The 27,150-nt window shown below is 39.0% G+C and overlaps 1 protein-coding gene across 3 annotated transcripts in view; it reads left to right on the forward strand.

Moving 5' to 3' along the window:
* Window positions 1-27,150, forward strand: part of LOC126334615 (myosin heavy chain, non-muscle) — a 261,875-nt gene that overhangs the window by 180,824 nt on the left and 53,901 nt on the right. For 2 of the 3 annotated variants that reach the window (XM_049997023.1, XM_049997025.1), the window contains exons 3-10: window positions 12,116-12,243; window positions 13,796-13,819; window positions 18,735-18,827; window positions 18,918-19,080; window positions 19,317-19,463; window positions 21,883-22,097; window positions 22,406-22,558; window positions 23,866-24,036. In XM_049997023.1, coding sequence (XP_049852980.1) covers window positions 12,116-12,243; window positions 13,796-13,819; window positions 18,735-18,827; window positions 18,918-19,080; window positions 19,317-19,463; window positions 21,883-22,097; window positions 22,406-22,558; window positions 23,866-24,036 — 1,094 coding nt within the window. The remainder of the gene's footprint in view (window positions 1-12,115; window positions 12,244-13,795; window positions 13,820-18,734; window positions 18,828-18,917; window positions 19,081-19,316; window positions 19,464-21,882; window positions 22,098-22,405; window positions 22,559-23,865; window positions 24,037-27,150) is intronic. The other variant, XM_049997024.1, reaches the window with a different exon arrangement.

Raw genomic sequence — 27,150 nt, forward strand, 5'->3', positions numbered from 1 at the left:
TTCAGGTTTTGTTCCTGCTCAGTTTATCATTGGCGTCAGTTACTTGTGGTTTATTTTATCCACGACGTTTTTGACGGTTCCATTAGTAGGTGAAAGTCTAAGTTTCTCTCTCTCTCTGTCTCTCTCTCTCTCTCTCTCTCTCTCTCTCTGTCTCTCTCTCTGTGTGTGTGTGTGTGTGTGTGTGTGTGTGTACATAACTACAGGAAAAGGGAACGATTTTTATTTCTTTGTATCCGCATCTTTCATGAATTTAAGCGCCTGGAAATATATGTGATCAATCCACTATACATAATTTATTAAGGACAGCGCTTCGGGGTGCGGGGGAATCCATGTTATGTGACATTTCCTAGCGGCTGCACAGGTAGTGTGGCGATCCATCCAGACGCGTGAAGTGTGTCCAGCATGCCGCCTCGGTCGTTTCCTATTGCTATCCTTACGTTTTTCCCTTTCCCATTTCCATTACCCCTGAGGGTGAAGAGAATTGTCTTGATTGAGATATGTTGGTATTGCATAAATCTTAAACTCGTTATCAGTTGCTACACCACATTCTCAAGCTCTAGGTAGTAAAATTTACAAATAAAATAAACTGTTCTTCTGTAATTGTGGAAAACTCTAATAGCAAGTACTCAAACATAACATGAGGGCAGCCTAAATGATTAGGAAACGCGTCTTTAAAATGAGATTCCATCCATCCCTCAGTTGCGTATGCAGCGGGCTTCCTTAGCAGTAGTTGTGTGTCTGCGCTCGGGGCAACGCAGACGTATTCCGCAGTTCCTACCCATGTGTGCCTCGCTGATTAATCACAGTTACGCAACGACAGAAGCGTATTCAGATAGAGCAACGATTCATAGCAGCTGTTTTTGCGGAAGGACATACCGCCCCTTATTGACCTTAATGTAAACGAGCCACAGAGTCAACAGGCAGATGGATGTTTCAGGACCGCCGAGGCAGCCTTCTGCCGTTGATGTTTGATTTCCGATGTGCTTAGATTCTAAAGTTGCTGTAGTTTGACGACACAGTGGCAGGTGGTAGCGTGTAGTAAAATATAACCACAGTGTCGCTCACAAATACGTGATCTGCCGGAAAAGAGTGTAATTACGTTCGTAAATAAGTGATTTGATAAACCATTGTCCCATTTTACAAGAGATTAACAGGAGGCATAATTGCTGGTGCCGCTACTACCACCACCACTATCATCTTTGTTTTCCTCGGCACGATGGCATCTATCAGCAGGACAGTGCAACGTGACACACCGCTCGCCGTGTACGGGCGTGGTTCGAAGAGTACCAGGTTGAGTATACCGTACTTACCCGGCCACCAGACTCCCCGGATTTAAACCAGTCGAGAATATGTGGGACCACCCCGATGGGTTCACCCCGTGGGTCCCCAACCGAGAAACCTAGCGCAGCCAGCCACGGCTTAATTAGTAGGTAATGCACCCTTGTCGAAAGAAAGAAAATAATGCTATGAAATTCAGTTGCGCCGCTAGTTTGGTTACCGGTAGGTTCGATCAACACGCAAGTGTAACGGAAATGCTGCGTGAACTCAAAGTCGAAATCCTTGGAGCGAGTAAGACGTTCTTATAGCGAAATACTGTGGATGTTTTGTTGAGAACTGCATTTGCAACACGTGTGATGTCCCATACTCCGAGGAGCGTAGGGGACGATGCGGGAGATCCGCACCGCCGTACTAGGCAAGGTACTAGTGGAGGTGGTTTGCCATTGCCTTCCTCAGACTGTAATGGGGATGAATGATAATGAAAACGACAAACAACACCCAGTCATCTCGAGGTAGGAAAAATCGTTGACCTCGCCGGGAACCCGTACGCAGGAAGCGAGAACGCTACCGCAAGACCACGATCTGCGGACACATTTGCTTCAGACAACAGCGTGATCAAACAGTCGCATACATAACATCTTTGGTAAGGACCACGAAGGAAAGATAAATCACGGCTTCATATAGAAGCATATACGTTGTCCAGTCATCTTAATGTAATCGGCTGCCAGGTACTTGAATAACCCCGCCTTTTGCAGCGCGGGTCACTGTGAAACATACAGGAAGAGTGTTGGTGAGGTTCCAGAAATTACCAACTCCACTACCGTGGCCAGGTGCGCCAGTTCCTCGGTTGAGGACCCATGGCGCGAACAGCCCAATCGCAGGTGGTCCCACAGATTCTCGATTCGGTTTAAATTCGGTGAGTTTGATGGCCAGGGGAGTACGGTAAACTTATCCTTGCGCTCTCCGAACAGTGGATGTAGACTGCGAGACGTGAGACACATTGCATTGTCCTGCTGGTAGATGCAGTCGTGCAAAGGAAAAAAAAAACTGCGTTTATGGATGGACATGGTCCCCAAGCATAGAAGCATTCTTGAATTGATCCACTGTGCCTTCCAGAATGACATCATCCAGGAAATGCCACGAAACCAATCCCCAGACCATCGCGTCCCTCCCGATGGCAGGGTGTTTTCTTTCAGCCGTTTCACGCCGTACACGCCGGCGACCGTGCGTCCGATGGAGCATAAAATTCGTGATAGTTACTAGATTGGACTGTAAAAATAATGGACTGTGGAAAAATTGTGACGGGCACTGATGACCGCGCAGTTGAGCGCCCCACAATCCAAAACATGGGTGCGTGAACTAGGCACCAGCTGCGGAGGCTTACTGTGCATAGACGTTCGCTGAATGGCCGTCGGGGAGAGACTGTTGGTAGCCCCCTTGCTTCATCTGGGCCGTCAGTTGCTCAACAGTCGCACGTCTGTCCACCCGTGTCATGTATGACGCGTGCTGCAATACAGGTGCTATAACTGATTTTGGATAGCGCTATTTTGACGTGCGCGGTATACTTAACACGATGGCACGCGAACCGCTCACAAACTTAGCTGTTTCCGTAGCTGTTGCAGAAATGCTTCCACCCTTGGCCCGAAAATGAATTATCATGCCGTTTTGGGCGTCAGATAAATCGCATAAATCGCTCTGTTTCCGCAATACAACTACCGCACTATTTTCCGCGTGCTCCGTACCCACTGCTAGTGCTGCCTCGCGCCGTCTGTGAGTGATTATTGCACGTTGACATGGAACGTACGCGGTGGTCACATTGTGACTGGGCCGTGAAGGTCACAGACGGATTATTTTCACTCACTCCTTTATTTAGTAATACATGAAAGGGAATGACGGCGTAAGAAGCTCCCTGACAGCTTGTAGCGTTGTTGCAAGCTTTCAGTTGCGAAGCGGTAACAGTCGGAAACAGTAGCCTTCTGAAGAGTTGTGAGAACACTGAGGCGTTCCATAGAAACGTTTCCAAAATGACGGTACATTATTGGTTGACGTCAGCGCGCGAAGCTGGCTCGCCAAGCCCATTGAAATTGTCAGGGATGAACTTAGGTCGACTCAACTGTGACAGCGGTACAAGGTACTCTCTGCTATGGTGACTTGCGGAGTATGTATGTACGCGGGATCTTCAGCAAGTTAGTCACACATGGCGTTCCACTTCAAGACCATCCCGGGCGGGGTAGAGCAGTAACTAGCCCACTGGACTCGCTTTCGGGACGACGACGTCTGAAACCCGCGTCTGTCCATCCTGATTTAGGCTTTCCGTGATTTCCCTAAATCGGTTAAGCAAATGCCAGGATGGTTCCTCCAAAAGGCTCCTTCTCCATCCTTCCCAAATCCGAGCTTATGCTCAGTCTCTACATCTACATCACTACTCTGCAATTCACATTTAAGTGCTTGGCAGAGGGTTCATCGAACCACAATCATACTATCTCTCTACTATTCCACTCCCGAGCAGCGAGCGTGAAAAACGAACACCTAAACCTTTCTGTTCGAGCTCTGATTTCTCTTATTTTATTTTGATGATCATACCTACCTATGTAGGTTGGGCTCAACAAAATAATCATCTCATTGTCGAAGAGACGTCAACACACATCCACCTTCTCGCACCAAGACCACAACATTACAAGAGTTTCGCATTGTCAGAAGAGAGTACATGTTAAGGGAATCTTACAGATGCAGTTCGGCTGCGGTACGAATAACACGTGCATCACACTCTTCACTTAAAACTTCCGGGCTGATAGGCCGTGGTCGAAGTATAAAACTCTCTCCTGACGTTTCGTCTCCGACTGCGGGAGACATCCTCAGAGGTAAAGCGGCGAACTCCGTGGATGTCTCCCGCAGTCGGAGACGAAACGTCAGGAGAGAGTTTTATACTTCGACCACGGCCTATCAGCCCGGAAGTTTTAAGTGAAGACAATACCGGCCGTGAAAGCTTACATTGTACGTGCATCACAGTGTGGAATGAAATGCCGCGCGAGCTCGTAACGTTCTAGTTTAAGTACGCGGGACACTAAGAGTCCTGTGAGCAAAACGTCTAAATTGTGCTCAGATTCGCCTTGAAATACTCAGTATATGCAGCATTCAGCCGTTGTGAAAGCATGTCAGCAATTTGACAAAGATCGCACACACGTAGGTGACGTTGATAATTTATACAGTCTAATCTTCCACAATGGAAACTAAAAGAACATCTGCGGGAAAGAGATTCTCCAATGATGCGGAAGTCCGCACAGCTGTTCTAGAATGGCTCCGTGACCAAGAAGCAGATTTGTTATCGGTGTGGAATTGGGCAATCGGTAGGACGTTTCGACCTTCGTTCAAAGAGTTGGGGACTGTGTTGAAAAATATAGTGTCACATACATTTGTGTCACTTTAAAGTGTAGTGCAGCATTCAGTGGAAGTTTCTTAATCTACATAATGGTAACTTACAGTTATTGAAGTACCGTCATAGAAGCACTTCCAGGTTCAATGCAAAAAGAAATCAGGCGAAGGCTGGAAATATCAAAACAATCGCGTTTGCCAATTTCTGAAGCGAGTGCAGTTGGCAGAATAAGTAAAGAGTGAAATGGAAAACAGTGCCCGATTTGGGCTCAGGGATAGAGGGTTGACCCCAGGCTCCCATCATTTGTCAGGACTGGATGCAGACAAATTATTTTTCACTTGCAGAAGAAACGTCTTGCTATTAGGCCATTTGCACTAGGCATCGGGCGCGATAACGGAACTCCAAACAGTTACTCTACGTGCTAGTATGAGCATCATTCGAACTTAAAAAGTCAGTTCAGGAGTAAACAGGGTGAGAAGGCACATTGGTTGCCGGTAAGATATGGGATCCGGGAGGCTTGCGGTTTGAGTAGCTGCTCGACTTTTCGTTTTTTTTCTTCCCCCTTTTTTTCCCTATAACAACTAATACAAATTCCGCCATGTTTCTTTGGGGAAGGAGAAATATGAAAACCTCAGCCTATTTTCTTACCAGTCCCTGTCAAACCTGGGTCTGTGCATAGTCTGTAATGGTATCCACATCGACGGGATATTATAAACCCTGATCTGCTAACTTACCCGTTTCAGAGGCTGAAGAATCAAAGTTTGAAGGGCAAGACAAGCTTTTAAATGTGCAGCAATTCGTACCTTCGCGAAATTGCACTTCATTCAGGTGGAAATCGTAAATAACGTGCTCTTAACAGCTGCTCTGCTTCTGTTGAGAGTTATGTTGTGGAATGGATTCATGAATTGGTTACGACTACTTAGGCAGTACGTCAAGTTCTCTTCTACATCTACATCTACATCCATACTCCGCAAGCCACCTGACGGTGTGTGGCGGAGGGTACCCTGAGTACCTCTATCGGTTCTCCCTTCTATTCCAGTCTCGTATTGTACGTGGAAAGAAGGATTGTCGGTATGCTTCTGTGTGGGCTCTAATCTCTCTGATTTTATCCTCATGGTCTCTTCGCGAGATATACGTAGGAGGGAGCAATATACTGCTTGACTCTTTGGTGAAGGTATGTTCTCTAAACTTTAACAAAAGCCCGTACCGAGCTACTGAGCGTCTCTCCTGCAGAGTCTTCCACTGGAGTTTATCTATCATCTCCGTAATGCTTTCGCAATTACTAAATGATCCTGTAACGAAGCGCGCTGCTCTCCGTTGGATCTTCTCTATCTCTTCTATCAACCCTACCTGGTGCGGATCCCACACTGCTGAGCAGTATTCAAGCATTGGGCGAACAAGCGTACTGTAACCTACTTCCTTTGTTGTCGGATTGCATTTCCTTAGGATTCTTCCAATGAATCTCAGTCTGGCATCTGCTTTACCGACGATCATCTTTATATGATCATTCCATTTTAAATCACTCCTAATGAGTACTCCCAGATAATTTATGGAATTAACTGCTTCCAGTTGCTGACCTGCTATTTTGTAGCTAAATGATAAGGGACCTATCTTTCTATGTATTCGCATCACATTACACTTGTCTACATTGAGATTCAATTGCCATTCCGTGCACCATGCGTCAATTCGCTGCAGATCCTCCTGCATTTCAGTACAATTTTCCATTGTTGCATCCTTATAAACCTTGGTTTTCTGTGAGAGATGTCTACCACAGCACATGATCGATACGAATCATGTTAACTGCACTGCACATAATGTGTGGAGCTTTTCCGCTAACCCCACCACCCCAATCTTCACTTTTGTTTCTTCCAATGAATGGCCAATGAGAGTGGTCATTACAGACAGTATATTCAGATTGCATCCTTTGTTTCAGTCTACTTTACTACTTTTGTGAAGTGTCAAGTTTTAGTCTACCATGATGAACCGTGTTCACTATATTGCAAAGTTGAAAAGTTAAGTGATTTCTCTCACAGAGAAAACATGAAATCGTGCTGCAGATCAGTGACACGGGATCAACACAGGGTAAACCCAAATTCATGCCCCTTGGATGCCACAGCGTGATTCTTTTCTTATCTAACAAAATTTTGTCCCTTGCGTACGTATTTTGGGTAGAAATTGGACGTCAGAGAAAGGCAGTGTGGCTTCACGTAATCACACGTGCGTCAGATACGTTCACTTAGTGCAATGTAACAGTGCTGCCGATGTAGAGCAGTGAGTAGAGTTTTGCGTTATAATAGTCGAGCTAGAGTCCATGTCCAGCTGTATTTTTTCAACATTTCTACTCTTACATTGTGTGGTGTGATGATGTCCTCTTAATCATTACACAGCGATTATAGCAGGTATTATGCAAAACAGCTGCAATTATTTAATAGTTGCATAGAAATGAGAGTGAAGTGAAAGACATGCTGTTACTGACACTGTTTTTAAAATATTACAATGGCCTACTCAGTGTGTTACGGTGACTGTCGTCAGCGTTAGTCACCTTAAAGATTGGACGTGGTGAGCCCGTGTTAGTCGACAAAGACCACATTATCAATAGCTCACTGAGTTTGAACGAGGTCGTGTGATAGAGCTAAGAGATCTGCTGTTCCTCCTGCGATACTGCAGAGACTTGGCAGGGATGTAGCCACTGTACTTGATTGCTGGCAGCGGTGGAATTATCTGGCAGATCAAAATTTGAAAATAAAAATATACATACGGACCCGGAATCTAACTCTCAAACTCGAATATGGTAATGCAAAACTCTGCAAGCTGGACTACACAGCTACTGTCATCAGGTGACAAAAATCGTATGATAGCGGACAAAAGGTGCATTGAGGTAGGTGACTAACAGATAGGGCAAGATAGCTGTAAGTATGAGAGAGAATTTTCATTGGCTTAGAAGATACTTTAAAGTATTAAAACAGAACTACAATATTGAGAGCAACAACGTGATTTTCTTCGATAAAATGGAGTTTTATAGGTAAATATATCTCCTCCCCCCTCCCCCGTCCTCCCTCACACACTCTTCCTTCCGATATTAAATTGATGATCCCTTGATGTCAGTATGAGTTCTACAGCCAATCCCTTTTTTCAGGCAAGTTGTGCAACATATTTATGTTCTCCTCTGTTCCAATCAGTACTTCATCATTAATTATGCGATCCTTCCATCCGATCTTCAGCATTTCAAAACGGTTTGTTGTTCATGATTCTCTTCCATACACGTTACATCCTGACAAATAACTTCAGAAAAAAACTTTCTAACACTTAGGTCCATTATATTCCATGTTAACAAATACGGAACGCTTTTCTCGCCATTGTGAATCTACTTTACATTATCTCTACGTCGGCTGCCATCAATTATGTTGCTGCCCAAATAGCAATGACTGGAATTCAACAGCAGGAAAAGGAAGAGAAGGGAAATTAGTGGGCCAATCTGAACTGGGGGAGAAAGGAAAGGAAGAAGCAGCCCTCTGGTAGAATTTTGCACAGAACATAATTCAATCATCGCTGGCACTAGAGGGTGTAAACGTGAAAGAGACCTGGAAACACCGGAAGGTTTCAGATTGATTAAATAATGGTAAGACAGAGATTCTGGAGCCAGATTTTAAATGATGCGACAGGGACAGATGTGTACTCTGACCATGGTTTATTGGCTACTAACTCAAAAAATGAAAGATAATAAATTAAGGTGATAGGACCTTGATAAACTGAAAGAACCAGAGATCTCTGAGAGTTTCAGAGAGAGCATTAGGCAAAGATTGTCTATAACATAGGAAAGGAATAATATATAAGGCGAATGGATAGCTTTGAGAGACGGAATAATGAAGATAACAGAGGATCAGATAGGTAAAACAACAATATCTAGTTGAAATCCTTGGATATTACAGGAGATATTGAATTTAATTGATAAAAGGAGAAATTATAAAATTGCAGCAAATGAAGTGGGCAAGAAATACAAACGTCTAAAAAATGAGATGCACAAAATGTTCAAAATGACCAAGGAGGAATGGCTGGAGGACAAATGTAAGGATTTAACAGCCTACATCAGTAGGGCAAAGATAGATACTGCATACAGAAAAATTAAGAAACCTTTTGTAGAAAAGGGAAGCAGATTTATGAATATCAAGAGCTCTGATAGAAAAGCAGTACTAATCAAAGAAGGGAAAGCTGAATGTTTGTCTGCTAGGGACATGCACATGAAGGCAATATTATAAAAAGGGGAGTAGATGAAGAGGAGTTGGGAGATAAGATACCATGAGAAGAATTTGACAGAGCACAGGAAGAGCTCAGTGAAAACAAGGCCCCCGAAGTAGACAATATTCTGTCAGAACTACTGGTAGCCTTGAAAGCATCTGCCGTGACAGGACTACTTCATCTGGTGTGCTAGATCTATGAGGTGGGTGTATTACCCCCAGACTTCAAGGCTAATATAATTATTTCAATTCCAAAGAAAGCAGGTGCTGAAAGGTGGGAATATTACTGAACTGTCAGTTTAGTAAGTCATGGTTGCAAAAATACTAACACGAATTGTTTACAGAAAGATGAAAAAACTTGATAGAAGCCAACATTGGGGAATATCAGTTTGGATTCCAGAGAAATGAGAGAGCACGCGAGACAGTAATGACCCTACAACTTCTCTTAGAAGATAGATTAAGGAGAGGCAAAACTACGTTTATATCATTGGTAGATGTAGAGAAAGCTTGCAGCAACATTGACTGGAGTACTCTTTAAAATTCAGAAGGTTTAAGGGGTAAAACACAGGGAGCGAAAGACTTTACTACTTGTACAGAAATCGGACGTTCTTTGTCGAGGGGTGTGAAAGGGAATCACTGGTTGAGAAGGGAGTGAGACAGGGTTTGTAGCTTATCCCCAATGTTGTTCAGTATGTACATTGAGGAAGCAGTAAAGGAAGTCAAAGAAAAATTTGGAGTAGGAATTAAAGTTCAGGGAGAATAAATATAAACTTTGAGATTTGCCGATGACATAATAAAATTTCAGTGTCTGAATGGTGGTACAGCTGAAAGATATCTGGAACCTCCCATTACGTAGATACGCTCGTACTGAGAACTGTTCAATAATTCATGGCTGTTAATTTTCTTCACTCAGTTTTATGTATTTTAATCATGTTAAACGCATTTTTCAAAGTAATTCCATGCAGTTGGTGCATTTTTGGTATTTTAATTATATTGTTGGGTTAAAAAAAAATCTGGGCATTCCTATGGTAGTCTTTAGTTACTTTACTAGGTCCCTTTTTGAGTTGCAGTTATACAGCGAACATAAAAAGTGAATTCACACCATAGGTCATGGAGGCTGATATTTTCTGATGCCACGAGACTTTGCCAGTGATTTGAGAGTTAAATGTATCCTCCTGCTTGTAAGAAATTTGCTAGTTTGCCATGTAATCCTGTTTATGTAAAGAAAACAAGACTTTAATATAGTTGTGTTTTTACTGCAATACAAACCAAGCTGGCACACTCAGAATGAACATATTTCGAATTCCTGTCCTCCCATCAAAATTTAGATTCTCCATTGTTTCCCAAAATTGCTTAAGGCAAATACCGAGATTGTTTCCTTGCCCATCATAATCCAGTCAGATTTTGTGCACCATCTGTAGTGACATCCAACGTCATCTTCGTTCCTTGATTCGGACCCCGGTAGTCAGGTATCATTCAGCCCTGCACGTTTGTACCCAGTGCAGGTCTCTTCACCACTGCATAATTGTGACAGACGACATCCGCTGTTTATTCCGGTCAATCCCTGGTCTCCCTTTAGAAATGTTGGCCACACATTTCCCTCTGTTACAAAATCAAGTATTTCTTGATACCTCGGAACATGTTCTATCAACCTGCACTTTCATGTAGTAAAACGTAGCATGAAGCTGCTTAGTCTCCAGTTCGATTCATTAGTTACCAGTACTCAATTAACCCTTCTAATTATCAATCTTCTTCTGCAAGGTCACATTTGAAAAGCTTCTATTCTTCTCTCTGTCGATGTTCATCCAAATTCCATTTCAATGTAAAAGTTTCAGTGCTTATGAGATTGTCAACAATTTTCGTGCACAGACAGCAAAACTCAACTATTGCTTTTAATTTCTCATTCTCGAATTAGATTCCCTGAGAATCACAAAAATTAATTAGACAATACTGAATAATCCTTGTTTTACTTTTGTTTGCATTACCAGATAACATCTAGACTAAATCCACTCCATTTAACTATACTTCAAAACCATTTGCCATTTTTGGCAGAATTACTTCATTGGCAAACCAGATGTTCTGTGCAAAATTCTACCTTTTCAGGCTTGGTGCACAAATGCATTGGATTTCATGAAAGATTTAGTTTTCCAGTATGAAACATTTTTTTAAAGAAGATAAACACTTACTGTTACCTAATTTTGTCTCTTAGGTGCCATCACGACTTTTAAATTTCTCTTTGGTTTCCTTTAATGCTCAAAATTTATACAAACTGTATAATGTGGAGGATAGGCTTCATATTCGACTACTGCCTCCCTGTCAAGTACATCCAATCTCATAATTGAAGTGTGTGTTCTGTAAAAGTTTAAGATAGCCTTCTGATCCAAGTTATACACCTGTAAAACGTATAGTAATTCAGTTCTGATGCAATAATTTAATTACCATTTCTCAGATTTCTGGCCTTCATTGTAGATATCTACCTTGACTGCCTCATTAGATGGCCCCATAAAACAGTGGTTTAAGTACTGGTCTTAGAATTATATAATAGTTGGTGGTGCAGGAATACTGTAGCTATCAGCTACTTGAAATGCAAATTTTTACTTAATAGGATGACCATGTATTGAATGGAAGTCCTCATTTTTAGCAACTGATAAAATTCTGTGTGTAGGCAGTATATGATGTCGTTGCATGCAGTGGCGGATACAGAAAAACCTCCAGGAGGGGGCGCTAAAGATTTCTTGTGCTACCTTTATTTTTACCAAAATAAAGAATGTCACATGCAAAGTTTTATTTAAACTGATTATACACATACAGAAGACAATGCCATCCTATGAAGCAAAAAGTTACAATTGTGGTTCTCTTTCTTAAATGATGAATTCCATGCGCCTTTTCTTCCTGGCAGATTGGTTAATTATATCGTCAATAGAACAATCTATGTCAGAGTGAGTGTTCGACAGAGCTAAGCCATTAAGTTGATCCTCCTCCATTGTAACCTTGGCCATGTCTTTGTACACCGCAATTTTGAAAAATGTCTTTCTACTGAAACAATAGGTGCAGGTAGACAACTTTGCGTGTGCAAAGTAGGATAGTCAGATCTCCACCACTTGGATCTCTGACTGCAGTCTTCATAGTTTTGAATTTGTCATGAAGTTCCATTCTATAGTGCAAAATTCTGCACATAATAAAGCTTATTCTATAAGAGTGTTTTATATTTTATGTCTTTCTGTTCCAGACCGCGAGGATCAATCAATCCTCTGTACTGGAGAATCTGGTGCTGGCAAGACTGAAAATACGAAGAAGGTGATCCAGTATCTGGCATATGTAGCAGCCTCCAAGCCAAAGAGCTCAGCACCACACACTGTGAGTATGAATATTGCAAGTGCCTGCAAAGGAGCTGAGGAATTGGACTGCCCTGGAAGTTTGTGGTACATTTCGTTGCTAATTGCTGTTTTCAGAGTAGCCGATCAACCCCTGAGAAGTTGGTGTGGTGCTGCATCTTCTTTCTCTATTTACACGATACCATTTATTTGAGAGATCTAGAATTTGGCAATTTTTTAAAATTTTTATTTCCTTCTGGGAGGTGGCTGAAGGTTTTATTGTGAGAGGTGTCTGATCTTCTTGTGCTCACATAGGAGGGGTCTGTGGCCTTTCTTTTACACACATGGGAGGGGTCTCTGAAAATAGTAGTTAATGTAGAGTTTTATTGTTTGTTGGACTTGTGCTGCTAAGGAAACTGCAATATCACCTAGAAAGGTGTATGTGGAATGCAGTCCAGAGTCAACTGTTCCACCTCTCTATAAACAGTAATAGGATCAGTTAAATGCAGTACAGAATTTCAGCTTTTGATGATACCCTGTTTGTATTTCGTGAGTCTGAAGATTATGCAAATTGAAAGTTTTCCGAAAGTTAAAATGACATTTCTGAGAAAATTATGTGGTTATTCAAATTAGTGTCAGTGCTAATTTAATAGTTCTTTTCCATATGTTTACCAAATTTCAAACAAACATTAGTAATACTATGCTCTCTGCTCCGGGAACAAACGTGTAAAATGACAGACCTTTGTAATGAGAAGTCATATTTTAAGTTTAAAGAAAAAATGACCCTTTCTTTTACTTTCCTCCAATTAAATATGTGAACTGTTTTAACGCAAGGCATCTGTTGAGTTTCCCAATACTTTCATTTAGATTGAATGAGAAGCGGAATTTTATATTGTGGGGAATGTGTTTGTCATAGCTCTTGTATTAGAAGCTTCTGCATTGGCATTAAAACAAAAATAGTTGTTTACATATGTAGTCTTTCAAAAATTCTTTGTGGTGGCAGACTGTCTATCCTATTTTATTTTTGTTTTTACATAATTGGTGTATCTAATAAATGCCATTTGCCTTTTTTAGGAAATGAGACAAGAAATAAAAATTGCTTTAGGTGTGGGTACGCTCTCATGAAAGATCATAAAGATTTATGTTGTAATTTTTCTCTACATGTGTTGTGAAAAAGTTTAGAAATATACATTAAATAAGTTTAGTAACTAATTTCTGTTTAGAATTTAGTAAAATGTGTAATTAGAATTTTAGACGTTCTCAGTGTCATTATTATGAGCACTCAATGTACAGCATAGTAAGTGTATAATGTAACAGTAAATTTTAGTACTTTCCAGTCTTGTTCAGAACGATGGTGAAACATAAAATATAGTTTCTCAGTAGTTTCTTGCTCACAGAACATTAAATTTTTTTGGACTGAACAGTAGAGCTTCTTAAAATTAGAAACATATCTCTTTCTTCCTTAGTTTGCTTAGTATTTCTGTCTAAAATATAAAATAAATAATGGACATGTAGAGCATCTTGCATGTTTTCTATTGGAATAGTGACTGCATGTGTACGATGTTTCTGTTGCATACGGCTGCTGCATGCGGCAGGTCCCGAGCCCAGCACTCATCATTGTAAGTACTGTGTTTTGTCTCTGGTGTCTCTTCAATAATTTTCGCATCTGACATTAACTCAACAAAAATTATATGTAGATAGTAATTCGTTGACTAGATAGTAATTGGTTGAGAAACAGTCCCTCAATGTGTCAGATGGTTTTTTAAAGATAGAAATACTTACAGTTTCCTGTTGCCTTTTGACGATGGCTTGTATCGTGTGCTAATTGTTTCCGGATTCTCAGAAAGTACCCAGATGTTAAAAAATTTTGTGGGGTACTTTAGTATGTGGCTCTTGTACATATTCTTTGCTTGTAGCATGCTTTATGGGTTACAAAATTTTTTATTGGAATAAGTACACAGTATCTTTCAAAACTGTGCAGCTGCACTTCAAGCACTAAAACATTGCAATTACATTTGTCTTGAAACATAGTCCATATCCTAGTTCCAAAGAATAATACAGAGTGAAAACTAATTTCAAAGTATGACACTCCATAACAGGAATCTGAAATGAACACATCAACAACATAAATGCAGCCTTCCAGTACTCACCAACCACTTGCATCAAAAAGCTACAGGTTTTGTTGCCTAGCAGTAAACTTGCACACATAGTGTTCACTATAGAAACACAGTGCGCGGTGAGCCACGAGGAGGACAGGTTGGGGGACGGGTGGGGGAATCAGTCATGTCACATAGCGACAGTGGATCTACATTTTGAATGTTTGATTCCATTACTATAAATAGGTATAGTAATTTGTGATCCACAGAAAGTGTTGGGCATGAATTGCAGATCTGCAACTGTGAGTAATATAGCAGCAATCAATTTTTATCAATTTGTGGGTTGACAGTGTAATAGGAAATAAAGGTCTAACTGGTTGATCTGAAAAATACAAAGTTCATGGCATCAGCCCTACATTGAATGCAATGTTCCCAATGTAATAGGGGGACTGATGACCTTAGCTGTTTAGTCCCCCTTAAACATCCCAACAACCACCACCACCAATGTAATAATTTAGTGATGACTCAGTTGCTTACACTTCTTCCAGCATCTGAGTCACTGTTTCTTTAAAACACACAAATAAAGAGGATAAATGACATACAGGGGAATTATGCAGGCCAATCAAATGTGCTTCTCAGAATGTATTTTTGTTCTGCAGTGGAGTGTGCACTGATTTGAAACCTTGTGGTAGATTCCCTGTATGCAGGACTGGGATTTGAACCCGAGACCTTCGACTTTCACCAGCAAATGCTCTACTGATGGAGTTGTTCAAGCACAAATCACACCCTTACTTCCTCCAAGATCTCATCTCCTACCTTTCAAACTTCAGAGAAGTTCTTATGTGTACCTTGGCTGGATTAGCATATCTGGAAGAAGGGTTATTATGGAAAAATTGCTTAGTTACTGCCTAGGAGATTGTTACTCATGGTCCAGTACACACTTTTAAAGTGTGCTTCTGTTAGATGATGTGAGCATTTGTTGGCATAATTCATTCCAGCCATCTTGAAATTTACTTCCAAGTAAAAGATAATGTCTTCATAGACAATATTGTGCTGTTGATATCATGGAAATGAAAAATGTTCTCAAAGGATTTATGTTCTTGTTTGAAGGCTTTGCCAAATTTACTACTGAATGCATTTTAAATGAGGACAGAAAACTCTTCTCCAAATACAGTTGCACTCTGCCCCCAAGTGTTACTATGCTATTGTAGTTTAAAATGACCATTACATCTGCTAAATACTATTACATTGGTTCAAAGAAGAAAAGTGTTTGATATTGTGCAGTGTTAACAAAAGGTTTGTGAAGTGGACAGATAGAATATTAAATTGATTCACAGCTAACGTGTTGCAGGTAGTCTCTTATATAGAAAATCATTATAGTTGACGGAACCAAGTTTTGATCAACTTTCTCAAACTGGACAATATCATAAATTATCCCACAAAATGATTGGTCTATATGATAGTAGGAGTCAGTTACATTCACCCTTTTGTGTTCAGTTCAGAAATTTGCGGCAAGAACTGCTTATAATGTTGTTCAAGGGAATTATCAAAGTGGTGTTACGTTGAGGTAAGCTCCCAAAAACATTTTTTGCCACGTGCCTGTCTGTGAATTCGAAGTGAGGAGAGAATGAACATATAAGCCTTATGAAACTAAAATTATTTTACTTTGAGGTTTCTTGGCATTTGTATATCACACTGTGCTACAGACGTTGCTGTGGAAACTTCACTAGCCCATGTAGGAGGGAGTGTTATTCTGACAAAATGCTGCAATTTACAGATGGCTCCAAGTATGCTCATTTCATATCAGCAGGTACTGCAGGCAATAAAGCTATGAGCAAGAAATTGGAAGGAAATGGGTTTTTGTTTTTTGCTGTTTTTGAATTTCTGGGGAAATTTAAAGGTGGTAAAATTGACATTCTTAGTAAGCGCACAATAAAATATAAGTGAGCAAATTTTCAGACCTTTTCCAGACCTTTCCACAAAGACACCTTTTTTGTCACTGTTTGAGTTGACAAAACATGTATATTCAGTTTGATATAAATTGTCAGGGTGGTATGGTCATATAAGAACAAGGTGTAAAAATTATACACCTCTAGGAGTTATCACACTAATAATGTGTTAACATCTTTCTTTAGTAGTAGGCACAATTTGGTGAGGGTGAGTCTATTAGTTTCGTTAGGCACTCCATATCCAGTTGAAATGACTCGCTGTTAAGATGCCATATAGTTACTAATTGCGAGTACGTTGACTGCTATGTTTCACCTGCTTTGCTAGATAGCCCCAGACATTTTCTGTGTGATTAATACTGGAGAATTTAGTGGGCCATTTAAGGGGCGACGGGGTGGCTGAGTGTTTGTCAAACCCGGAATGTGTGCATACAACCCTGTGAATGTGGCTGTTGTCATTGTGGAAGATTGGAGTGCCCACAGCATGTTCATCACGAAGGGAGAGAAGAAAGGGCAACACGTGTTCTCAGTAACCTGAATGAATAGGCCCAAGTCATGCTAAGAATACCACTCACAAAACATACAGAACCACCACCTGCCTCCAAATACTGCAGGTTAGGTGCCACATTTGGCTGGGATTTCAGTGTTCTCGACACCTCACATCGTTTGAAAAAGAGGCAAATTTGCATCTTTGACAAACACACTACATGCCTCCAGACAGCTCCTGCATTGTTTGGTGATGTGCAGCTTTATGTGCTGCTGGGAGTACTGGCAATTTGTGACGTATGTGACTCCAAATGTCCTCTGCATTGTCAGCTTGGAAACTGGTTGAGACAGACTTGCATTCACTAATAGTTGCAGTTTCTCTCGGGTTAGAACCAGATTGTTATTAAGAATGCGTGACACATCTCTAGTCCCTATTGGCTATGATCTGTTAATGGGCAACTGTTCGCAAACCGTTTCATGTGGCTGTAAGCGGTACGCTATTCCTTGTCGAAACATTGGACAGTCTGCATTGGTACACACACACATCTGGAAGCCATTTCACAATGTACTCACTCATGGCCTAACATCCAAACACATTCTTTTTGTCTTTATTTGATTACTCCGTGTCGACCCATCTTAACTCCACTTACTCTGTACAATGATTTTGCAGATGTGCTCTATTTCACTGACATCATTTACATCAGCTGTGGAAGATCGCAGGACTCTCTGGTACCAGTTGTACACCACCTACAGTGCTCCAAAGTTATAGTGCACTTGACACAAGAAAATATTGCAATATGAAAACTAGATACAAAATTGAGGCAAAATTCAATTAGAGTAGAGATAAAAGATAACATGAAAGTAGTTTGTGATGGTTCAGTGTAATTGCTTTTAGAGTATTGCATTGTTTTTAGTTAAAATAAAAAAATCAATGGATTTTTCAAGTCATAGCTGTGAAAATAATTTTGGTAATTTAGTAGGAAGAGGTTAAGCTCATGAAGTTAAATATAAATGTTAGCAAGTAATAAGAGTCAGCATTCCTTCTGGATAACTGGAGAAAACTGAAGAAAGTAAATGTTTAATAAACTCTTTAAAGGAGAAAACAATCACAGAAAATGATAGACCATCCATTTTACTATTTACATTCTTTATTTCTGGCACATTTTAAAGACATTTGAGGAACCAAAATCATTAAATATTGGTTATGTGAAACGGTTGGGATATCTAAAGCCATTGCTTTGAATTAACTATGGCAGTATATAATGAAAAAGTATGTGAAACTGTAAAAGAAGAAAGCTGTTAAGACAGAAGACAAAAATTCTTGTAAAATGCCAGTAATGTCTGTTGGGCACTAAATTAAATACAATCAATTTCGTACTAGAGGATGTGGCACTAAGCATGAAACAAGTTTCACTTCTTTGTTTGTGATTCTGTAGATCTTCAGTCTGTTTCATATTAAATTAATTTGATTCAACTATAATTGGTCAATTTGATGAATGCACACTGCATGCAAAAACAGAAGAAATTCTAACTCTTATGGAAACACTTATTGTAACGTTTTAGGGATATATAAGATGTGCTTTCTTATAGAACTTCTGTTTGTGTAGTTTTAGCATGTAAAAGCAAATTATTTCCTCTCAGCATGATGGAATTGGAGGAGTAAATAGAAAATCTCACTCAAAAAAAACATTGCATGATCGGAAAATTGTACAAATCTCTAAACCATTGTAATATGATTTTTTCCAATAGTTTCCTTTTAATTCACTGAAAAAACGTGCATGTTGTTTACTAAAGTCAAGACTCTCCACATTTAAAAAAAAATTGCACTAAAATTAAAAAATAATCGAAAAGAAGTGTCAAAATGTTATTAATTCTGTATTATCCTTTATTTCATGCAAACATAGTTGAATTCAAATTTTGCGGTAGGTAACGATCTTTCGTAGCATTTTCACTAATAATGTTCTTCTATCTATTCATATAACAACATTAGACATTTAATCTTCCAGGGAGAGCTAGAACAGCAGTTACTCCAGGCAAATCCAATTCTTGAAGCATTTGGAAATGCAAAGACTGTAAAGAATGACAACTCTTCCAGATTTGTAAGTGTCTCATTTACAAGATTTTCAGTTACTAGAACATAAACTTTCAAAAATAGTGATGAGTTTGACACAGTATATTAAATTTTGTAGGGAAAATTCATCAGGATAAATTTCGATGCATCTGGTTACATTGCTGGAGCTAATATTGAAACCTATTTACTTGAGAAATCAAGAGCAATTCGTCAAGCTAAGGATGAGAGGACATTCCACATATTTTATCAGCTGTTAATGGGTGCTTCCCCAGAACAGAGAAGTAAGTTACATTTTATTGTAAAAGTTTGGTTGTACAAACTGTCAGTGACATGTTGGAGGGGTATATATTGTTATCCATGATTGGTTATCAATAGTACCAAACAACTGTATGCAGATATATTGAAAATGTTTGTTGAATTACAGCTGTTACACTAGATTAATAATTACATTTGTTTTGTGTCATTTAGAGTGTAAGTGATAAGTAACTTGAGAAGTGACTTAGCATGTTTGTTACAGAGGAATTCATCCTGGAAGATCCTAAATTGTATACATTTCTCTCAAGTGGGGGACACTTACCAGTACCTGGAGTTGATGATGTGGCAGAGTTTCAAGCCACTTGCAAGGCCATGAGTATAATGGGGCTTACACCTGAAGATTTCTCAGGTTGGTTTCTGCCATTTCTTCCCTACCTTACCACGTAAAAACACACAATGCTTCCCACAAGTGCTTTTTTGTGTATGATGAAATAAATTAACTGGTTTAGAATGCATCTATTGGTGAATGGTTAGTGTTGCTGCCTTTGGTGCGGAAGGACATGGGTTCGATTTCCAGTACCACATCAAATTTTATTTATTTATTTTTTATGTACTTCCTCGGAGTTCTTTTGAGGTAAAGGAACTCCAGTACAGGGTCCACTTAATCCTTGTAAGGCAAAATGAGGAGCTGTTTGAATCATGAAGAGTCCTCTACTGGCAGTAAATGCTGGAAGGGTTGGAAAATTGCTGATAACATGTCCCACAATAACAGATCACTCCATACACAACTTGTAGGAAAGAGTAGGTTTATTCAAAACAGGCCTAAGCCCTAATCTGTGAGTTGTGTTTTACATTTATATTAACTGGTTTATTTCGACCACCCTTGGAACTTGAATGTGATCCCATAGCAAGGAAAATGTAGCAAGAAGACAATTGTAACTGATAGCAGGAAATTGATTCTGTGTATCCTTAATCTACAGACAGATGACTCTACTTTTCTCCCACTATTTGATACCAGTATTTTATTTCCTTCATAGTGGTACCATGGCAAGAAATCTATTAAGAGAAATTGCATTTTCCAACTTCTTCTGTATTTGCTTTATTACCACATGACTATTTTCTACCTTTTAGGCCATTAGCAAGTAATTTTCTGCATATGACACATTTTCTACTTCATTAATGTGGCCTAAAAGGCAGAAACTAATTGCATACCAACAAATTAAATTCAACAGAAGTGGAAAAATGCTACCTCCTTCGAATGTTTTGTCTTTCATTGCGAAGACAGATGGTGGTAACAGATATGAACAGAGTTGTAGTTGACATTCACAGATGTGTATGTACGTTGATACCTCTGGGATTATTAGAGAAGTGTGAGAAATATTACGTGAACATATGCAAATGTCCACTACAGCTTGAGTGTCATAAATTGTGCCCCAGGTCTAAGTTCGATATAAATGTCGCTGACGTGTAGTGGTCTTGATGAAAGTGAAATGCCTATAAAGTTGCCTTTGCATATAAGAAATGAGATCTCCCCCCCTTCATCTTTCACTTTCCATCTCCCTGTGTGTTTTTTTAAAAAAATATCAGACTATATTGACATTGTGATGTACTTCTTATATCCCAAAATTTGGTGTGCAATGGTCCTATAACTTGACTACAAAGCTGAAGTCATTCAAAGTGTTAGTGAGATGAACATTGATTCGAAGCTCTGATAATCTAAGAAAATTTGGTCATCAGTATTTGATGCTCATTAAAGGAGAAGATTACTGGCATGATTTTCTTGATGAAGAGACTGTATACCAATCTCTCTTTTCTGTTTTTGATCTGTGGGGACAAGCATTCTCTGAGAATAACGACACTGACGTATCTCAGATTTCGACAGGGAATACATCTCTGATTCCAAGAGGGGCCTCCTCTAATCCAAAAATCCTTCTGTGCATCCCACACGTACTCCGCTGCAGTAGTAGCTGCTTCCTGCATGTAGTGCACACTTGACCTATTAAGGGAACGCCACAGTTCTCCACCTGATTCTTATGTTCAGTATTACATAGAATGTAGGTGTGAGACTTTTCTGTTTTACTCTGCATAGGTGGAACACAGTTTATGATCACTTGCACTAGCAGTGATACCTGTGGAACAAACAAGCAGCTCCTGTGGTACAGTACATGAATCGAACAGGTAGCTTGAAGCGTAATCCAGAGCATAGTGAAAGTTAATGTAAGCATGCGCAGACTGTTTGGGAAGCAGTCTGAATCAAAAATGCAAATTCAGATGAGGGTAATTGCTCTACTATCAGTAGCACTTATCAAAGGATTCAGAGAACAGCTGGGTAAGTGTGGGGCGGCAGTATTTACGTGCACTCGTGTCAGTGGATGGGCCCATGTGATATGGATGTGGCTGCAATGGCAACCTCCACAGTAAAAAGCTGTGGTGGTGATGTGAAGCCAGAGTACTCTGACCTTCCCTCCATATCAATATTCAGGCTGTGCAGGGAATCTGGGTCACTTTTGGATACTAAAGAGACGGTGTTGGTTATGACTGTCAGACTGGTACAGTATGCTTAGCAGCTCCCTTGTTACTCATAGTGTGTTGCAGGCTTCTCATGTAGTTTTCAATTATGAGGGCTGTGGAAAAGTTCACAGTACATACAAACATCCTTTGCTCACTATTTCCATGGAACCTCAATTTAATCTTTAAGCAGAGAACAAGATATTTATTGTAAAATTACTATTTTTTTCTGAGTTAAATCATTGATAAGTAATCATAAGTACTGTGAATGTTAGTTCTGTTTGAAGTCCTTAAAATAACTGTAAATTCTTGGTTTTCAGCTATTTTCCGCATTGTTTCGGCTACTCTTATGTTTGGCAATATGAGATTCAAGCAGGAAAGGAACTCCGATCAGGCAACTCTTCCAGATAATACAGTGGCACAGAAAGTGGCTCATTTGTTGGGTCTCAGTGTTACAGATATGACAAAGGCCTTCTTGAAGCCTCGCATAAAAGTTGGCAGGGACTTTGTGACAAAGGCACAGACCAAGGAACAGGTAACAATATTTAATTACGAATAGTGTATTGGATTTGATAGTTACCAACACCTTCTCATGCCCTTGCCTGAAAAGTTTCCAATTCAATGTGAAAGGTACAAAGCTCCAATTTCTTTTTTAATGAGTGGTTATTATGCTTATGAGTTTTTAAAAGGAAAAAAATAGAAGTTAGAAACTTTTCTGGAAGGGTTTTAGGTTTGTTTTGTGTGTGTGTGTGTGTGTGTGTGTGTGTGTGTGTGTGTGTGTGTGTGCGCGCGCGCGCGCAATTAATGACTCTAATGTTTCATGAAAAAATTTCTTCTTGATAGGTGGAGTTTGCTGTTGAGGCAATTGCTAAGGCATGCTACGAGAGAATGTTCAGGTGGCTGGTTAACAGAATAAACCGATCACTGGACAGAACAAAGAGACAGGGAGCATCGTTTATTGGTATTCTTGACATGGCAGGTTTTGAGATATTTGAGGTAAAGTCACTTGAAGAGAGTATTATATATCCAGTATTTATGTTTAAATGATATATCAACTGTCATTTTGTTGTTATTATGAAATAGATTTGCTCTCTTTATAGTAGAATTAAAATAGGAATTTGGACACCTACAAATCAGTCTACAAGAAAAGTAGCAGATACACTATTTACCGATAATGAGACAAGGTTTTTCCCATAGTTGTCATTCGAAAAAACATGGTTGGCTTACATTCACAGCTTAAAAGATTGCTGCTTTGGTCAACATCTATATAATGTGTAATAGATTCATATAGGGGTCATCTTATGTTTACTAATGAAGCTTTGGCAATTTGTGCCATGTGCAGATTTATTTTGAAGAATTCAGGACTGGAGGGGAAACAGTGACACCAGTTTGGCGGAGAATTAGGAAAAATGTGGGGAGGTGACAGATGATTGGGCAGGAAATTTTTGTAATGCTCCCAGCCATGGGAGTGTGTACTGCATACCTTGGATTTTATGAGCATCTACCATGTTTAAACTACAGTTTGCCTGGATCCATTTGTACTCTGAATTGAATTGACTCTAAAATTGTACAAAAACTCAAAAGTAGAATACATATCTGCAAGAGGTGGTAAAAGTCTAGAGGCATACTGAGATGTTCCATGCAGCAATGTTGTCAGTACTCACTGTGCGATATGATGGGAATGAAAGTGGGTATGTTAGCTACTGATTTTACACAGCCAGAGAGGGAGAGCAGTGGGTGGAATACATCATCGGAAGCAGGGAGTGTAATGCTGTCACATGCTTACCTCAATACAGATGCTAAATTTACTGTGTACTCGGAAAATAATAGCTCCATTCTTGGATCCCACTGTTACGAAAAAGTACAAAAATTAATGTAGCCGAACAATAAAGAGCAGAAGTTTAGAATAGGTATAATGTTGGCAGATACTTCATATCAATGAAACAATTTGTAATTGACTGGTTGTAATTGTGACTAGTCATAATATGTTAAAAACAAAATTTTCTCAAGGAGCCTGAAAAAGGGGGTTGGGGTCGCTGTATATTCAGGGTTGCTTTATTATTCAGCGTCACTTTATTTTTGGGTGCATATGATACTTCTATAACAGTAATAAACTTATGAACACTCAAAGGTTATTGAACATCAATATGATAGGAAGGACGGGGATCTTTTATTAGACACCTCAATATAATGTCATAAAATTAAAACTCCAGGGCATTATTCTAGTATCAATGGTTTGGAAAGATTTAATTTTAAGATTGGAGTCTTTGGAAAGATTAATTTAGTGTTTCTTTTTTTTTCAGCTCAACTCTTTTGAGCAGTTGTGCATAAATTACACCAATGAGAAACTTCAGCAGCTATTCAATCATACTATGTTTATTCTGGAGCAAGAGGAATATCAGCGTGAAGGAATCGAGTGGAAATTCATTGATTTTGGACTAGATTTGCAGCCTACTATTGACCTTATTGACAAGGTGAGCACTCATTGCATTTCTTTTATTGGTGATGTGTAATATGGAAATTGTTATTTTCTTTTGAGTAAACTCATTAGAATGCAAACAGCACCTTTATATCATAGGAAGAAATTGTTATTCAGTAACAATCATCAACTGAAAATTAATGCCTGAAGTAAACAGTGTAAAAAGAGTTTTGTGTAAGTGGATTTTTAATGTTGTATTGCCTGCCCTTTCAGTGCAAAATAAGGTTAGTTTTTCTTATTAGCCCTGCAGACACTTTATCTTCTTATTTCTGTATTAAAATTAATGTTAGAAAAATATTATTAAAAAAGTCATAAATAGCCTATATGTGAAACATAATTAAAAGTAAATCAAGGAATTAAAAGAAGAGTAAAGAGTGTATTATTCAATGCAAAAACTTGAAATGGTAGAACAACTATTTCTCATTGGAAATTAAGAATGATGGTAGAAAGCAAAGACTGGAGAAGGAGCAAAATATGAAGATACAGGCAAACATGTGGTACTTGATCATGTCCACTGATAGTGGAAGAAGACAGGGAGCAAGAAGGGGTGATATACATTTGTCCAGCAATCTAAACTTGGGGTTCACAATAATGCTGATACATATATACTTACATAAGTCATTCGGTATCTAAACATGTTCGTAGCCATTTTATCGCACAAATTTTGTGCTTTGGTAGGTGTGTTTTGTAATAATATTAAAAAAGATTTTTGAATAAATTATAATTAAATATGATTGCACTGTTAAAATGTTTGGTGCTTATTGGAATTCTTTTGGGCATTGGATTTTGCTTACATTTTTGTTGAAGCTGCAGTTGGCGGGAGCCTCTGGGAACACCGGCGCTTGTTGTAATCACGAAAATCCTCTCCCTGTAATTTTCCTCTTCACTTCCTTCAATAAATAAAATGCTTGATATGGTTTTTTATCATTACATTATTTACTCACACATAGGATATATCAAGATTGCGATACTTCATCTCTAAAATCGCACATCCTCATCATACTTCTACATACGTGAGTCTGTAAGAGCGAAGGGGAAAAAAAATTACAATAGTTGACTGTTTTTTTGTTCATTTGTCTGCGCCTTGCCTTGCAGTCGTAATTAATGTCTTTGCCAACTCTCTGGTTACTTGCTGTTTCAATTTTTGTTTTTTAATAAATATTAATTTTATGGAATCCTGGGACCTTTCATCATGTACTTATACAGCTTCCTACTGTAAATTAATCTGATCAGCATAATTTTTAGCATATTTCTTAACAATAACCATCATGTGTCACTAATATAAATCAATGATGTAGTTATGACATTAGTAGTCAGCTTAAAGGGCAGAAACGAAATATATGTGAGTGATAAGAAATGTCATAAACGGTTCTCTCTGGAACAGATGTGATAACGAACAAGTAGGGTGAAAATAGGTGGCTTCCTCTTACCAATAACCAGAATTTATTGGAAATGTCCATAGGTCAAATTGTGCTATTTATTACTCTTTGTGTTTCAGAATTTATCATGTCTTCTAGGGCTGGTAATGAAATTATGCTCTATCTTCATCTCTTGTATCTCCAGAACAGATCTCTTGTCCTCTCTTATAGCAGTTCAGTATTATACAGCAGACATTCTTATTTACACCCTCTTGTATTATCATTTTACAATGAGGATAACGAAAGCGCATTTTGAAGGACATATTTGTTAAAATTTAAAATAAACCTTCATTAATTTTGTGTTAGTTCTTTCCCGTCCCAAAAATTGCAAGCAGAAATGATGCATGAATAAGCAACCAGTTGCAATAAATACTGACAATAGAATATAATGTAGGCAGAAATGGAAGCTGTATTATAATATGGACAATCATTGGTCAGTTACAGAGTTTTGTTGCAGACAATACTGTGAAACACTTTAGAAAGACAAGTGAAAATCCTGTGTCATACTAATATCAGCTCTGTGACCCAGGCTAGAGTGCTGTGAACATAATGCTTCGGACACTAGCAGGCAAGCTGTTGTATCAGATGTACAGTTTTTGTAGAGATCAGATTGCTGCTTAAAGAGTTCTTGGCATGTGGATAATTTGGCCCAGGCAGAATGAGGGAATGTAAACAATGGCATTTGGTGCACCCAGTTGCTTCTGCATTCACACCTTGCTATGAGAAAATTGGCAGGTTAAAAAATAGTGTGGGCATTAGAAACCCTATCGTGAGAAATGACCAGATCTATCGGATGTGCGGTGAAAAACAAAGACCAAATAGAATTAAAATTGGGTAATGTACTTCACTTCAGAGTTACAAAATTCAGTTGTAGGCTTCGACTAAAATAAAGATGAAAACAATATTACACATATTGAAGGGAATAGAATAGAACGGAAAGACTAATTTTAAAAATAAACCAAAAAATCCATAATAATCATCCGTATTTGCATACTAGTGTGCTCATATTCTAATGAAGATGTTGAAACCCTTTACATAAATTTTTAAGTGATGATATCCAGTCAGAAGATAAGAGTGTGTTTAAATGCAAAATTAGGACAAAACCTAGGTAATGATGTCTTAGTGGGAATGCAGGGATATTGGGGTTGTACATTTGCTGGATGTGCTGAGAACACCGTGTTTCTCTTGAACACATTCCCCTAGAAGCAAATGAATAGAAAATGGACATCACAGGGTCAGTATGGAACTATAAGAATGCAGTTGACGTATTATTTGTAACAATAAAGAAATTGTGGAGAATTTGTAAGTGATCCATTTGTATTGCATTAGCGGTAAATATTTGATAATCAGTTGTTGGCTTCAGGCCTAGTTTCTAATATTTCAGTCCATATTTTCTGCTACTACTCTATGATTGTAAAGCACTATCACATTCTTGCCTGGGTGTAAAATCCTTTTTGTACACTTGACAGCACAAAAAATGACCATGGCTCAAATTTGAATTACCTGTCATGTTACATGGGAACTAGTCACATTATGGGGTGTACAGATTTACTCATAAAAGTAAAGAATACTTTTAATTGTGAGTGTAATAGAAGGATTAATACCCTTTTTTTTACACATGACATAAATGTGGAAAAAAACTGCACTGTGTCATTCGTAGCATTGCAGACCTAGTACAGGCACTTCATTTT

Source organism: Schistocerca gregaria, chromosome 2 (genome assembly GCF_023897955.1).
Source record: "Schistocerca gregaria isolate iqSchGreg1 chromosome 2, iqSchGreg1.2, whole genome shotgun sequence".
Classification (NCBI taxonomy): Eukaryota; Metazoa; Arthropoda; class Insecta; order Orthoptera; family Acrididae; genus Schistocerca; species Schistocerca gregaria.